The 17,125-nt window shown below is 47.2% G+C and overlaps 1 protein-coding gene across 1 annotated transcript in view; it reads left to right on the top strand.

Annotated features, from left to right (window-relative positions):
* The first annotated feature begins 225 nt into the window (after positions 1-225).
* KCNK17 (potassium channel, subfamily K, member 17) overlaps positions 226-17,125 on the top strand; it is a 21,780-nt gene continuing 4,880 nt past the window's right edge. The window contains exons 1-4 of the mRNA XM_006882160.1: positions 226-468; positions 9,486-9,600; positions 13,391-13,551; positions 14,872-15,046. Of these exons, the coding sequence (XP_006882222.1) occupies positions 226-468; positions 9,486-9,600; positions 13,391-13,551; positions 14,872-15,046 (694 nt within the window). The remainder of the gene's footprint in view (positions 469-9,485; positions 9,601-13,390; positions 13,552-14,871; positions 15,047-17,125) is intronic.

Genomic DNA, 17,125 nt, shown 5'->3' on the forward strand with positions numbered 1-17,125 from the left:
TGACAAGGTCGGGGAGAGGTGGGGGTAGGACGGACTCTCCACGCACATTCAAGGCGGAGCCCACAGCTTTAAGACCTCTTTGGTCCCAGGGATTGGATCCTTGTACCGGGAGGGGCAGGGCTGTCCCATTCCCCAGCTCTCCTGCTCGCCAGGGAAAACTGGGCACAAACAGGCATTCATCTGAGAACTGACTAGCTCGTCACATGTCTCCTGGCTTCTCCCACGATGTGCAGACCAACAACCGGGGCGCCGCCTGAGGGCAGGGCTGGTGGCTGCGCCTGCTCAGTGCCAGGCACCCTGCTCCTGCTGCTCATCTACCTGGCTTACCTGGCGATGGGCACTGGGGTGTTCTGGATTCTAGAGGGCCACCTGGCCTGGGACTCCAATCGCAAGTTCGAGCACGATAAGTGGGCGCTGCTGCAGAACTACACGTGTCTGGATGGCCCGGCGCTGGACTCAATGATCCGGGTCAGAGGTTGGGGGAGGCCGCCAGGGCGCGGCGGGGAGGGGCGCGGGAGCGCGCGGAGCCTTTATCCAAAAGAGGGGCCTGTAGAGAGACCCGGAGACCACTAGGGGCTTGTACATTTCACCGCGCAGAAAGAGAGGATTGGGCTGGACCGCTGAACCACAGAGAAGGGAGTCTCTAGGGGAGGAAGGCGCGGTAGTGACCCGAGTCATCCCTTAGGGGGCGAGACAGGATGACTGTCAAGAGATTCTTGGCGTAAACATGCGAATTTGGGCACGAGACCACAGAGGGCGCTTTTATCAGGGTCTGAAGCTGGTCTAGTGGACTTGGCCTGGCCGGGCTGCAACAGGGACCAGAGCGCTAAGGCTGGTAGGAAAGTGGCAGAGCAAGCGGAGGACAGGATGCGCTCAGCTGGGTCAGGGCCAGATCACAAAGGGCGGAGGGACCTGCCTGGGGCCCTTCCAGAGAGGGGCCCTGGTGCAAATACACGCGAACCGGGAGTTTGATGGTAAAGTGCGCAGGCCCAGATCGGAAGAGAAGCAACAAGGAGGGTCCAACAGCTGAGTTTGGGGCGAAAAGACCCAGAACCTGGTGGTCCCCTGGTGTGGTGGAATGGGGAGTGCGCTTGCTGGGACGGGGTTAGTGGGGCTATCAGGCTCGGGGGCTGGGAGGAGGGACGCTGTGTAGCTGTGCCCCGAGTCCAGTCTGTGAGCCCGGAGGGTTGCAGCCATGGAAGCCTGGAAGGACCAAAGGGAGGGAGCGAGGGAGCGCAGACTCCTGAAAGGTGGGACCTCGATGGCAGCTGCTCTGTGGGAAAGTTCCTCCTGGCAGTGTATCCTGAGCGACGACGTCGCTGATGGATGGACGTCCCTTCTGAACAAGTGCCGCTGGACCAGAACGGCTTGGATTTGTTAGCTGAGTATACATCTGGGATCTGACTTGGTCCCCACATCCCCTCCCCCAGAAGTCCAGTGGCCCCTGGCCCAGACTTCGGTGACCTAGTCTGCAGTTCCGCCCTGCAGGGTGGCTGCAGGAGCTTCAAGAGACAGGACTTGGGATCCAGAAACTCCCAGTCAAAGCCAGTGGGAGCTCGCAGGTAGGGATGCAGTCCTGAGGCCTTGCACTGAGCTGGTCCGCAGGGCCAAATGAAGCTGGCCAGGGCAAGGTGAGTGCTACATGGTGGCGAGCTGATTAAAGTGCTTGGCTACTTGAAAAAGGGCTGCTGGCTCCAATGTATAAGCAAGCTCCTCAGGAGAAAAAATGTGGTCACCTGCTTCCTTAAAGATTTACAGCCTTGGAAACCCTCCAGGGCGCTATGATGGCAGTGGATTTGATGTTTGATTTTGGAATGAGGGTTATTCCTTCTCCTCCCACCTGCTCCAAGCTTACAACCCCCCCCAAAAAAAAGCCCAATTGCCTGGCTCTGGGGGCCTGGTGTAGCGCCATTCCACGCACCCTTGTGCAACCACAGGGAACTGTAACCATTTGGGTCCTGGAAGATAACAAAGGGGTGGCAATGGTGATAAATGTCCCTGTGTAACCTTTAGTACTTCATATGCATTAACTCTTTGCAACCTTATATCAGAGTTAGAAACTATTATCATTATTATCATCTCCATCATAGAGATGAAAGAAGTGGGGCTCGGAAGAACTTAGATTTGACTACACAGCTACATACCCAAAGAGTTGGAGCTGCTTACCCCCATGGCTTACTACCTCACGGGACCTAGGTGTTGCCCACATTCCTCAGCTGTGATCCCATCTCTTTTACACCCACCCTCCCTCCAGGCTTTCAGCCTTTCTGTGGTTCAACCATCTCCACAAATAAGGATGTGATAGCTACAGCCCAGATCCCCCGCATGCACGGGGCACATACATGCAATTTCCTACAGATCCCCCAGTTCGAACTGGTGGTGACCCCGTGGGTTCCAAAGTAGAACTGTGCTATTCAGTCTTCTTGGTGTAATCTTCATGGAAGCAGATCACTAAGCCTTTCCTCATGTGTATTGCACTGCTGGACAGATTTGAACCGCCAACCTTTCAGTTATTTAGTAGCCAAATGCAATCTGTTTGCACCACCCAGGGACCTATCTGTAGCTTCCATGTTGGCAGCTGTCATTGAATCTGCTCTGATTGACAATGATTCTGTGTGGGAAAAAAATGAAGCTCTGCATGACCCTGCACCATCCTCACAATGATCCACCTCTTTTTCAATGACACTCTACTTAAACTGGGAGAGAGAGAGAGAGAAAGTGTGTGTGTGTGTGTGTGTGCGCGCGCGTGTGTGTGTGTGTGTGTGTGTGTGTGTGTGTGTGTGTGTGTGTGTACACATATGTGTATATACTAGGAGTATATATGCTGTCATTGTTATGTGCTGTCAAGTTGTTGGTGACTCATAGCAACCCTAAGTATGATTGCTCTGAAGTTTGCCCTCTCCTGAGCCAGTCTCACTGACTCCAACACACCCGTCGCTCCAGTTACTGTATCATCTCATCCAGGGTCTTCCTCTCCTGCACTGTCCCCTCAACCCTTCTGAGCATGATGTCCTTCTCCAAGGATCAGTCCATCCTGGCCACATGCCCAAAATGTGTGAGACGGAACTTCAAAATCCTAACCTCCAAGAATAAACTTGGCTTCACCCTTTTAAGACAGACCTATTTGTTTTCTTGATGGTCCATGGTATGTTCAAGACTCTTCTCCAGCACCAAAATTCAAAGGGATCTATTCTTTTCCTGTCATCCTTAGTCATTGTCTAGCTCTCTGATGCATAACAAGTAATTGCGAAGATCATGGCCTGGATCAGACGCACTTTAGACTCTGGACTGACATCGTTGCTTCTCAGTACTCTGGAAAGGTTCGTGACAGCAGATTTACCTAATGTAATTCATCTTTTGATTTCCTGACTGCTGGTGCCAAAATTTTGATTGTGGAGCCAAGCAAGCTGTAACTGTTAGCAACTTCAATTGCTTCTCATCTCTCTCTTGTTATCATGTTGCTGACAATCAGCCCAGTGGTGAGAATCTTTATCTTCTTGATGTTGAGCTTCAATCCATATTGAAGACTACAGTCCTTGACTTTCTACAGCAAACACTTCAGGTGGGTCTCTGTTTCAGCAAGCAAGGTTGTGTCATCTGTACAATGTAGGTTGTTGATGAGTCTTCCTCCAATCCTGATGCCACATTCCTCCCCATGCTGTTCTGCATACAGATTGAAAAGGTTTGGAGACAGGACACATCCCTGACACACACTCCCTTTCTGATTTTGAACCATGTAGAGTTTCCTTGCTCTGTTCTGAGAACTGCTTCCTGGTCCAATTATAGGTTTTGAATAAAGACTATCCGGTGTTCTGGGATTCCCATTCTGCTCAATGTTAGCCACAATTTGTTGTGATCCACACAGTCAAATATCTTTGCATAGTCAATGAAACACAGATAGATATTCCTCTGGTACTCTGCTTTCTGCCATGATCCATCTGGCATTGGTGATAATATCTCTAGTGCCATGGTCTTCTAACTCAGCTTTGATTTCTGGTAGTTCTCTGTCAATGTACTGTTCCAGTCGCTTTTGGATGATCTTGAGCAGGATTTTGCTTGCATGTGATATGAGTGATATTGTACAATAATTTCCATACTCTGTCGGGTCACATTTCTTGGGGAATGAGCATAAATATGGATCTCTTGCAGTCAGTTGGCCAGGTAGTTGTCCTCCAGATTCCTTGGCACAACCTGGTGAGCATGGTCAGGGCAGTATCTGTTTGTTGAAATACACCAGTTGATATTCCATCAATTGCTGGGGTTTTATTGCCAAGTCCTTCAGAGCAACCTGAACTTCCTCCTTCATCACCATTGCCTCTTACTCACATGTTTTTCTTGAAATTTTTCTGTGTCAGCCAATTGTTTTTTGGCAGAGTGACTCTAGAGTCCTTCTATCTTCTTTTAATATTTCCTGGATCATTCAATATTTTACCCATAGTACCCTTAAGTATTGCAACTTGAGGCTTGCATTTGTTCATCAATTAATTCAGCTTAAGAAATGCTGAGGGAGTACAGCCCTTTCAATTTTCAGACTCCAGTTCTTTGCACATTGCATTATAATATTTTGTCTTCATGCGCTGCCCTTTGAAATCTTCTATTCAGCTCCTTAACTTCTTGAATTCTTCCCTTTGCTTTGGCTTCTCGGAGCTATAGTGCAATATTCAGTCTTTCTGAAATCCATTTTGGTCTTTTCTTCTTCTATAATTGTAATGACCTTTTGCGTCCTTCACGGGTGATATTCTTGATATCCTCCCAGTTCATCTGATGTTTGTTCATTAGTGTTCAAGGCTTCACACCCATTCCTGAGTCAGTTTTTAAATTCAAATAGGACAGACTCAAGGTCAAATTTTGATTCCTGTGTATTTCATTTGACCTTCTTTAGCTTATACACACACACACACACACACACACACACACACACATACTAGGAGTGTGTATGTATAAATATATATGCTTCTGGAAACTATGAACTTTGATAAATGACAAGAGTTATAGAAAAGCTTCATGCCTTTTGTTAATAGGGTTGCTATGAGTCATGCTCAACTCAGAAACAGTCAACAACATATATATATACACACACATATATAGGGGGGCAGAGCGAATTCTGGTGGCCTAGTGAGTGGCAAGAAACTGTATTGCAATCCCAAAGGTATGCCTGTCAAAGCCACCAGCTGCTCCACAGGAGAAAGAGGGTTAGACTCCACCTGTGTGAAAATCCAACAGAGGGTGAGCTATGAGTTGGTTTCGACTCTATGGTACACAATGGGAAAAAATAAAATGTGTGTGTGTGTGTGTGTGTGTGTGTGTGTGTGTGTGTGTACACACACATATTTGTTGTTGTTATGTGCTGTCGAGTCATCTGTGACTCATAGCAACCCTGTTATAACAGTTCTGAATCCTGCCCCATCCTGAGCCTGTTTCACTAACTCCAACACACCTAATCCCATTGCCCAGTAATCATGTAAATCCATCTCATCCAGGGTCTTCCTCTCCTGCACTGTCCCTCTAACCTTCCACACATGATGTCCTTCTCTAAGAATTGATCCCTCCTGGCCATGTGCCCAAAGTATGAAATCCTTGCCTTCAAGGAGAAACTTGGTTTGACTTCTCCAAGACAGATTTATTTGTTCTCCTGGCCGTTCATTGTATGTTCAAGACTCTTCTCCAGCACCACAACTCAAAGGCATCAATTATCCTTCTATCATCCTTAGTCTAGCTCTCTGATGCACAGCATGTAATTGTGAAAAAAAGACCACGGCCCAGGTCAGGCTCACCTTAGTCTCCAGCCTTACTGTTACTTCTCAGTACTCTAGAGAAGTCTCAGACAGCAGACTTCCTCAAGGGAAATATTTTTTTCCCCTCACTGCTGGTTCCAAGAGTGATGATTGTAGAGCCAAGCAAGCTGAAATTATTAACAACCTTAATCTCTTCTCCATCCATCATGAAGCCACCGATTGGCCCACTAGTGAGAATCTTTGTTTTCTTGATGTAGAACTTCAATCCATACTGAAGACTATTGTCCTTGACCTTCTGCAGCAAATGCTTCAGGTCCCCCCTCAGTTTTGGCTGCAAGATTGTGTCATCTGCATAACGCAGGTTGTTGAATTTTCCTCCAATCCTAATGCCACATTCCTCCTCATAAAGTCCAGCCTCTAGAATGATCTGTTCTGCATATGGAGACAGGACACATCCCTAATGCACTCCTTTCCTACTTTTGAACCATGTGATGTTTCTTTATTCTTTTTAGTATATATACTAGTTTATTTACAAAATTCGAATACATTGTTTTTGAGAACAGAATCTTCCAATTTCCCTTACCCCCCTACCCACCAAATTGTATAACTCCATGATCAATCCCTCCTCCCCCTAAACATCCTCATCCCTCTGCTTCCACCCTCCCCCACTCCCCTTGGATCCTTATACTCATTCTACAATAATGATTTTATACAATATTTATCCTTATGTGACTGAGTTCGATCACTCAGCATAATGCTCTCCAGTCCCTCCCAAGTTCAGTAGTAATTTTCAAAATCATTGCTCCTGTGTGCTGTATAGTATTCCATTGTGTGAATGTACCATAATTTCTCAATCCTTTAATGTGTGGTTGGACAATTGGACTGTTTCCATGTTCTTGTGATGGTGAATAAGGAACATTAGTGTATAAAGCTCCTTGTGTGCCTCAGTTCTCATTTTCTCAGGGTATATTCCAAGTAGTGGAATAGCTGGGTCATATGGAATTGCTATGTTCAGCTTTTTGAGGAGGCACCAAACTGCCTTCCAGAATGGTTGTACTATTTTACAACCCCACCAACAATATATACTTTTCTCGCCACATCCTCTCTAACATTTATTATTTGCTGCCCTGTTAAACTTTTCCACTGTTACTGGAGTGAGATGGTACCTCATTATGGTTTTGATTTGCATCTCTCTTATTTCCAGTGATTTGGAACATTTCTTCATGTGTCTGTTTGCCATTCAAATATCTTCCTCTGTGAAAATTCTTTCATGTCTTTTGCCTATTTTATTATTGGGTTATCAGTCTGTTTCTTGTGAAGGTCCAGGAGTACTCTGTTACCTTTCATTATGAGACTCTTGTCTGAGATGGTATTACCAAATATTTGTTCCCAGTCAGTAGGTTTTCTTTTCACCTTATTGAAAAAAGTTTTGGATGCACACATGGATTTAATCTTTAGAAGATCCATTCATCAATTTGATCCTCTTCAGATTGTGCGTTTCTGGCTGTATTTGGCAGTCTCTGTACCATAGACTAGGCCTTCTGAGCTTGATCCCAGTTTGTCTCTTACGAATTTTATGGTTTGGGGCTTTATTCCCAGGGATCCACCTTGAGTTAATTTTTGTGTATGGTGTGAGATATGGATCCTGTTTCAGCTTTCTGCAGGTGGTCCTTGCTCTATTCTGAAGACTGCTTCTGGTCCAAATATAAGTTTTGAATAAGCACAATCAAATGTTCTGGGATTCCCATTCTCCTCAAGGTTAACCACAATTTATTGTGATCCACACAGTCAAAAGCCTTTGCACAGTCAATGAAGCACAGATAGACATTCCTCTGGTACTCTTTGCTTTCAGTCAAGATCCATCTGACGTTGGCAATAATGTCATTGTGTGTGTGTGTGTGTGTGTGTGTGTGTGTGTGTGTGTACGTACATCATTGTTGTTAAAAGCCTTCAGCTAACCTATGCCTCACAGTAACTCTATGAACAACTTGTCCCACATCACCCTTACAATCACTGGCATACTCCAGCGCATTGTTATAGTCACTGTGTCAATGCATCTTCTCGAGGGTCTTCCTCCCTCTGACCTTCTGCCTTTCCCAGCATGATATCCCTTTCAAAGGACTGGCCCCTCTTGACAACATGCCCACAACATATGAGACCAAGTTTCACTCATTTTTTACCATTAAGGAGCACCCTGATCACACTCCCTCCAAAGCAGCTTTGATTGTTCTTTGGGCAGTCATTGGGATATTCAGTCCTCTTCTGCAACACAACTCGAAGACATTGATTCTTCTTCTGTCATCCTTAGTCATTGTCCAACTTGCAAATACATAGCAAGTAACTGAAAAGACCATGGCTTGGATCAGGTGCATCTTGGTCGTTAAACTGTTACTCGGCTCTTTAGCCCTTTGGAGAGGTCCTTAATAGCACATTATTTCCAATCCAACAATTTTTGTTATTCCTTGATTATTTTTACCATGGGTATTGATTGTGGATCTATGTAAAAGGAAATCATTGACAACTTTAATGTTTCTTTATCTATGATGTTACCTATTGGCCCAGTGGTTAGAATTTTGTTTTCTTAATGTTGAAATGTAACCTTTGATAGTTATAGTCTTTGAGCTTCTGCAGTAAAGATTTTAAGTCTTTTTTTAAGCAAGCAAAATTGCATCATTTGTATAACACAGGTTGTTGATGAGTCTTCTGCCAATTCTGATGCACCATTCTTCTTCATAAAGTCCTGTTTCTCAGATTATTCGCTGAGCATACATGTAGAATAAATACAAAAAAAGGAAACGGCCTTGATGCACACCTTTCCAGACTTTAAACTATGTAGTATTCCCTTGTTCTGTTCAGATAACAGCTTCTTGGTCTAGATACAGGCTTCATCTGAGCATGATTTAATGCTCTGGGATTCCTATTCTTCTTAATATCAGCCATAATTTGTTATGATCCACACAGTCAAATGCTTTTGCATAGTCAATAGAGCACAGATATACCATCTTTCTGATATTCTTTACTTTCATACAAGATCTATCTCACATCAGCAATGATAGGCCATGGTCTGTTGTGAACCCAGCTTGGATTTCTGACAATTTCCTGTTGATGCACTGTTTCAGCCATTTTTTAAACAATATTAAGCAAGATTCTACTTGCATATCCTCTTAATCATACTGTTCAATAGTTCCCTCATTCTGTTGGATTACTTTTTCTGGTAATGGGAACTAATATGAATCTCATTCAGTCAGTTGACCAGGTCTTCAATATTTGTTGCCAGAGACTAATGAGCATGTCCAGGGCTGCATCTGTTAGTTGAAAGGTGTTAATCCAGTCAATCCTGGGGCCTTATTTTCTTTCCAATGCCTTCAATGCAGCTTAAATTTCTTCATCACCATTAGTTCTTGATCAAATGTTACTTCCTGAAATAGTTCCTTCTATTTTCTGCTGGAACAGGGAGAAGAATGAATGAGTGAGTGAGAAAATATTATTTTCTCAATCAAAGAAAAATCACAGGCCCCATCCTGACTTGGAGTCAGGGCTGAAGAGAAAGGGCAGTGCTGTGACTGGCCCTGGGGAGCCCGTGGATGGAGGGGGAGAGCTGTGCTGCCCTGGTCAGGCTGGGTGTGAGGAGTGGCTGTCCATGAGAACACAATGTGGTGTGTGGGTGCCTGCACACATGTGTATGTGTGTGGTGTATATTAGGGGTGGGATCCCCCCAGAGCCTGGGGGTCACTACAGCCTCTCCTGCAGGGCATCATCCAAGCATACAAAAGTGGATCCATTGTCCTTGGAAACACCACCGGCATGGAGCGCTGGGAGCTCGTCGGTTCCTTCTTCTTCTCTGTGTCCACTATCACCACCATCGGTAAGAGGTGCGGGCCGAGGGGCATAGGGCTGCTTGTTGGTCATTTGGAGGAGTTATCTGGGGCTTCCTGCTCTGAGGGAGTTCCGGTGACCTCATCCATAGAGAACGGCGCTGTTAACCTAAAGGTGATGCCTCTTCACTGGTTCAAATCCACCAGTGGCTCCTCAGAAGAAAGATGGACAATTTCCTCTTGAATCTTTGAAATGGCAATGGTCAGTCTCCTCCTGAGTCTTTGAAAACCTGATGGAAGGTCAGCTTTGAGTTGCTTCTGACCTGACAGGCCAGCAATGAGGCTTGGGAGATATCCCCCCCTTCTTTTTCTACTCAAAGGAGCGTCATCTTAGATTTCACATCCTCTGCCATTGAATGAGTTCCAACTCACAGAGACCCTTCATCAGATTTCTCAGGCGAGAGGAGACAGCCCATCTTTCTCTCTCAAAGATGCTAGTGGATTCAAACTGATGATTTTTTTGGTTAACAGACCAATATATTACTCACTATACCACGAGCTCTCACACAGACCTACTAAATCAGTTCTGTGTGTTACCTACCAATATGCTCAGGGGATTCCCTATACAGCCCCACCTCTGAGAAGCACCGCTCTAGAGGAATTTTGCCCCCACAGCTTTCTGAGAGACAGAGAAAGTGAAGTAAAGAGATTTCTGGGCACTGCTATGTTTGGGTCTTCGTAGCTAAGCCCCCCAACACGTGGAAATTGGAGAGACATGTGGGGTGACGCCTTAGAGAGAGGCACTCATCATCTCTTTGACTTTGGAGAGCCAAGGCAGAACTGGTCCTGCGAAAGTATCTGGAATGTCTTGGGAGAGGAATGACAAGAGCAATTGTGATCCTTCCAGTGCTGGAAACCCCTGAAATAATGCTGGCGGGGGGCATTTCCACTGCCCTGGGGACCAGGCTTTACTGGGGCTTCAATCAGCCTCTGCATGGTAAGGACCTACCACCAGGTGGCAGGCTAACACCACTAGTAACTCAGGCCTCCCTCCTCCCAGTTCTCAGCCAGCCTTTCTCAACAAAACCAGAGTCCTGATCTCTACCCTCCCAAGAGTGGGGTGACGCAAGAGTATCAGGATAACTCTCCATCTAGTTTTAAGTCAGTCCAATACTTCTTGGAATTAGCTGTTAAGATCACCAGGGAGCCTGCACAGTCCTGTCTTCACACAAGACTATCGATAAGGCCGGTTCTCAGACTTGTGACCCTGGGTAGCTAGAAAGACTACCCAGGACTGTGTGATTCATTTTTGTGTCCCCAGGATTCTGTACATGGCCCAGCACACAATGGGTGCCCAATAAATACTACCATGTTAATGCAATAATTATGTGTTAAAGCAGAGGAGGGGGCAGAGTTGAAACTATCGTGCTGGTGAAGGTTTCTGAGGTGTGAGGAGGACTTTAGTCTCTGAACTCTACACCTCTTCCAACCTCTACCCCAAGCCCAAGCCCTTGATCTATCAAATAACAGCTTTTCCATGGATCTCATTCCCGCCTCCTCACTCCTGATAATGAGCCCTTTGTCTCTCCTGCTCCACTCAGTTCTACCCTAAAGCTGTCTTGGTCCAGTGTGAGGATGAGGAGGGCAGAGGAAGGGGAACTTGACCCCACAGCACATGCACACCACGGTAGCGTGCCCTCAGGGTCTGCTCATGTGAAACACTGTGCTTTAAACTCGAGATCTCATCTCTAGAGCAACTTCCCCATCACAGATGAGGAATCTCGGGCACAGAGGGGTGGTAGGACTTGCCCAAAGTCACACAGGTGATTCACAGGTGGGGGAACCTCTCTTCCTTTTCAATAGTGCCTACTCTTGGGGTGTTTACAAGACAGATGGGAATTCTAAGTACCAGAGAAAAATAGTTACCTAGTTGAGGGAAGATGATGAGTCTGTGCATCTGATCACACAAAGAGGGTGAACTCAGAGGGAGGAGGAAGAAGAAAGAGGCGTGTGCAGGATGCTCCATGAGGAAAGGGAGAGGAGACCCAGGAAAGAGCAGGAGAGCTGCCTCCTCGGCACTCCCGCTCCCCTGGGACCATTACTGAAAGGACTGGCTTCCCAAGCTTCCAAACAAACCACAGCTCTGCCAAGCATATGAGAACTTCTCTGATGATGCTTGGGCGCTCTGGTGGTCTAGTGGGTAAGGAGATGTGCTGCCAACTCCAAGGAAGGTTGTTCGAATCCACCAGCAGCTCCATTATAGAAAGATAGGCAATCTCTTCCTGTGCAATTTACAGCCACTGAAAACCCAGTGGAGGGTCAGCAATGAATTGGTTCCAACTCAATGGCTTTGAGGTGAAGGTGAACGGTCAGGCGAGAACCTAAAAATCACTCACTGTATATTAACTGTGTCCCAGGTTGCTCATTTGTTCACACCTCTGACAATGGACAATATTCTTACCATGGTGGGTACTTACAGGAAAGAAAAGCAAGGTAAAGGGATTCAATAGTGGTGTGGAGGAGGTGATTTCAGACAGGGTGAGAAGGGAAAACTAACAGATCAGATAATATTGCTATGAAGAAAATGAGAGATCAAGTCATTCAGATATCTGGGGAAAGCATTTTCAACAGCAAGTGCAAAGGCCCTGGGGTATGCCTGTGACTCGTGTGCATGGAAATAATGAGACAGTCAGAGAAGCTTCTGGAGGGAAGCGGGTAGATGACGTCAGACTGGATCCTGGAGGTCCTGATCACAGAGGGCCAAATAATTGCGGAGTACTGATGTCAGTTTGAGGACTAAGGTGAGTCTGATTCAGGCCATAGTCTTTCTGATTACTAAATATTTGTCCGAGACCTGGACAATGAATAAGGGTGACAGAAAAATAATTGACACCTTTGAGCTGTGGTGTTGGAGAAGAGCACTGAACATTCCATGGATGATCAAGCGAACAAACAGATATGTCTTGGAGAGGGAGCAGCTGGAGTGCTCTTTGGAGGCAAGAATGATGAGGCTTTACCTCACATACTTTGGACATGTTACTAGGAGAGACTGTTCCTTGGAGGAAGGACATGACGCTGGGAAAGGTAGAGGGTCAGAGAAGGAGAGGAAGATGCTCAACCAGGTGGATTGGCATGGTGACTGCTGCAAAGGACTCATGTGTTAGGAAGTGTGAGGATGACACAAGACAGAACAGGGATTACATTTTTTTTGTTCATAGGGTCACTATGAGTCTTGCTTGACTAAACAGTACCTAACAATAACATAAATCATAGGAGAGAATATTGCCCATATTTCTCTTATAGAGTAGTTGGTGGATTCGAACTGCCTGCCTTTGGGTTGGCAGCACAACTCCTTACCCACTAGGCTACCAATCAACCTTCTTTGTCACTGTCATTGAGTCAGAACCACTGGTGGATTTGAACTACCAGCTGTTGTTGGGTACCTCCACGCCGACTGTAACTCACAGCAGCCCTCTGAATGACAGATCTGAACTTCGTCCTGTCCAGCCATATCCTCACCATCTCTGCTATATACTGGAGCCCCTTGTTACAGTCACTGTCCGTCCACCTTGTTGAAGGGCTCACTCTCTTTCTCTGACCGTCTTCCTTTCCCAGTACAATGGCTTTTTCCAAGGCCTGGCTGCTCCTGACAACAGGCCCAAAGTGTGTGAAACCATAGCTATTTCACCGTGCTTGCCTCTAAGGAGCCCTGGCTGCACTGCCCTGTGATATGTCAGCACCCTGGGCGGGCTTTGGGGCGGGCTGCTTGGGAGGGGAATGGGCAGGCTCGTCTGGGAGTGTCTCCTGAGGTGCCCCTCTCTCTCTGTGGTCTCTCCCCAGGTTTCGGCAACCTGAGCCCCCACACTCTGGGCGCCCGCCTCTTCTGCATCTTCTTCGCTCTGGTGGGGATACCGCTCAACCTTGTGGTGCTCAACCGGCTGGGCCACCTCATGCTGCGAGGCATGCACCACTGTGCCCACCGGCTGGGGCGCACTTTGCAGGTAACAGGTCCTGCCAGAGGAAGAGGGGTTCACTTCTAGAAGGAAGGGGTGTGGGCGAAGTCAGGGGTCCTGGTGGGGATGGGTCACTCCTAGGAATCAGGTCGCTAGTGGGCATGTGGTGGGACAAGGGGTCACTGCACAGAACGGAGGGCTTTTGTCGTGAAGAGGGGTCAGTGATGGGGCTGGGGGGCACTGGGAAGGCAGCAGGACCAGCAGCAGCAAAGGCTCAGGGGCTTTGTTTTATTCTCGCACCTTAAGAGGCCTGCTCTTTCATTTCCGAGGAGTCAGAACTAGCTCACGGTAGAGCCTCCCATGGGTTTTCAGGGCTGTGAATCATACAAGAATCATAGGAAGAGATTGCCCGTCTTTCACCTGGGAGCAGCTGGTGGACTCAAACCACCTTTGTCTTTGGGTTGGCAGCCCGACCCCTTCCACTTAGGTCACCAGAGCTCCCTTCAGGAGGCTGTTATTGTCATTGTTGTTGTTATGCGCCAGCGAGTGAGAACTGACCCATAGCTGACCCTCCAGCAGATCTTCAGAGGCAGTAACTTGGGTGAGAGGAGATTGCTCATCCTTCTCCCTCAGAGCAGCTGGTGGATTTGAACCACATGCCTTCGGATTAGCAGTACAGCAAGGCACTGGCACTAGGGGGAAACTGTGTCCGCTCTGGGGAAGATCTCTTCCCCCATCAGCTTCTCGAGCTCCATCTTTTTGGCTCTTTGTCGGTCTTGCATTTCTCTTCCACTCAGCTGTGTGTTTTCCCATGTCTGTTCTGCTCCTCTTTGTAAGTCAGAAGTGATTAGATGTAGGGCACACTCTGCACTGACCTTGTCAGCTTAACAAACCCTCTCTCATCATTGTTGAGTCAGAACCAAGTCAGAGCTGACCGTCCAGTGGGTAGGAGATGGTGTGGGATGAGATTGCCCATCTTTCTCCTGCGGTGCACCTGGTGGATTCGAACCACCTGCCTTTAGGTTGGCAGCACAATTCCAAACAGCATTATAACCACAGGTCTACAGGTTAGGATTCCAGTACATATTATGGTGGAGTCACAATTCAGTCTGAGTCTCTTGGAATATTGTTGTTTGTTGTTGTTGATTGCCATCGAGTACAGCACGACTCATAGCAACCCTATGAACAAAATACCTGAAGCCTTTCTAGAACTATTGTCGTTTCTCCAGAGGCATGTTGTTTAGGATGTGGATGCCACTCCTGCTTCCAATACAACTTAAAATATGATACAGGGGAAGTAGGCCCTGATGGGGGTGAAAGTGAGCATTAGCTGTCTGTCTCCACCCCCGCTGCCCTGTGCACCCGCAGGACCCGGCCAAGGCACGCTGGCTGGCCGGCTGTGGCACCCTGCTGGCTGGCCTCCAGCTCTTCCTGCTGCTGCCCCCACTGCTCTTCTCCTACATGGAGGGCTGGAACTATATGGAGGGCTTCTACTTCGCCTTCATCACCCTCAGCACTGTGGGCTTCGGCGACTACATGATTGGTGAGGAGCCCCTGGGGCATGTGGGTGGGCCAGTAGGGCCGGGCGCCCTTAAGATTCAGCTGCCTCGACGCCCAGCTCACATCCACTGGTCAGTGTGTGCTGGGTGTCTGCTGTGAGCCAGGCGTGGAGGGCTTGGAGCTCAAAGTCGGCCCTGCTTCTGTGGAGCATAACGAGGCCAAGGCCGCCAGGTGAAGCATGGCTGTGGAATTTGAACCCTGAGTTTGAGGCTGTAATGGGGAACTTCTGCCCTTCCTGACAGGCACAGGTTGTGACGTCTTTACATCCCCGTCCCCTCAGACTCGGCTGTCATTCTTTTTTTTTACTCCCCGCCCAGCCCACCCCCATCCCCAGTTCTCTCTTCTCTTTGAAAAGTAAAATTCCTTCATTGGTACACAATCCTCACTGCTCCCCCCACCCAAGTATCCTCCACTCATCAACCTTCATTCCGGACTCTTATAACCATAATGCCCTAAAATATATTGCTTTTAAACTGTTCTCTCCCTCATCGGTTTCAATGCAGTATACATAATTCATCCAGTTTTTCTCATTCTTACCCTAACCCTGATGTCAGTGCCATTCTACAGCAGTGGCACTATGCAGTGTTTGTCCTTTTGTGACTGAGATACTTCACTCAGCATAATGTCCTCCAGGCTCACCCATTTTGAATAATATTGCATGAGTTCTTTGTTTTTCAATGCAGTGTAGTATTCCATTGTGTGAATATACCACAGCTTCTCTATCCATTTGTTTGTTGATGGACACCTGGGTTGTTTCCAACTCCTTGCTATTGTGAACAAAGCCTCGATAAACATGGGTGTGCATAGATCTGCTTGAATGTCAGTTCTGTTTTCTTTGGGGTATATTCCCAGTAGTAGCATTGCTGGGTCATATGGTATCTCTATTTGCAACTTTTTGAGAAAGCGCCACACCACCTTGCACAGTGGTTACACCATTTTACACTCCCACTAACAGTGAATAAGGGTTCCAGTCTCTCCCCAACCTCATGAGCATTTGTTGCTTGCTGTTCTGTTAAATTTCGCTAGTCTTACTGAGGTGAGATGATATCTCATAGTTGTCATTCTTAAAGATCGTGCAAGAAGGCGATAAGCTTTAAACCCTGTCCAGTCTCAGCAAGCCTTTCCCTGTCTCACCGTGCTCCAGTGAAACACGGGGCCTTTCTACTGCTCACAGGCTCAAGCATAATATTCCTTTCACATCCTGTGGGGATTAGGTGAGAGAGTGTCATTATTCTTGTAGCCTCAGCTGAGAAACAAATAGCAACTAAAACCTATGTGCCAGCCAGAAAGAGCCAAGGGCTCCAGAGGGTTCAAGGTGGGTGAGATCATTGGTCATCACTTAATGTGGAAAAGAGCCAGGCCCTGGGAGACACTGGCTTTGCAGAAAAGAATCCCCTATTCCCTACCCTTTTACCTCCCTCATAAAAAAAACCCCCTGCACCGTAGAGTTAATTCAAATGCATGCTAAGCCCATGCCTTAGAGAGTTTTAAGAAGCCATGATGGTTAACAGTTAAGTATTGAACTGCTAACCAGAAAGTCAGCAGTTCGAAGCCACCAGCCCTTCTGAAGGAGGACGTGGCAGTCCGTTTCTGTATAGGTGTGTAGCCTTAGAAGCCCAATGGGGCAGTTCAAACCCTACCCTGCTGACTTGCTAGAGAATTAGAAATTAGAATTAGGCATTAGCTTGCTAGCAATAGGTTTTGCTTTTTTTGAATCTTTATGAAAACAGATCACCAGGCGTTTCTTCTGTGGAACCGATGAGAACTCAAACATCAATCTTGGCATTAGCAGCTGATTCCAAACCACCAGCCCTAGCATTCACCTACTCTCCTTAATAAAGCTGGGTACCACCAGCCCTAGCATTCACCTACTCTCCTTAATAAAGCTGGGTCCAGATGCCCACTCTACCTTGGATGCCTGGATCACAGCTGTTTCTTGCTGGCACAAAGAATGTGGCTGCCAGTCGTGTACAACATGAAGGCTGGGGCTGCACAAAGAACCGTACTCCCCCACCGCATCCCCCTATGTGGCCCCCAGCTCAGAAGCTGTGAAGTGACTTGG

The sequence above is a fragment of the Elephantulus edwardii genome, unplaced genomic scaffold (genome assembly GCF_000299155.1).
Source record: "Elephantulus edwardii isolate Elephantulus edwardi_28Jun2011 unplaced genomic scaffold, EleEdw1.0 scaffold00017, whole genome shotgun sequence".
Classification (NCBI taxonomy): Eukaryota; Metazoa; Chordata; class Mammalia; order Macroscelidea; family Macroscelididae; genus Elephantulus; species Elephantulus edwardii.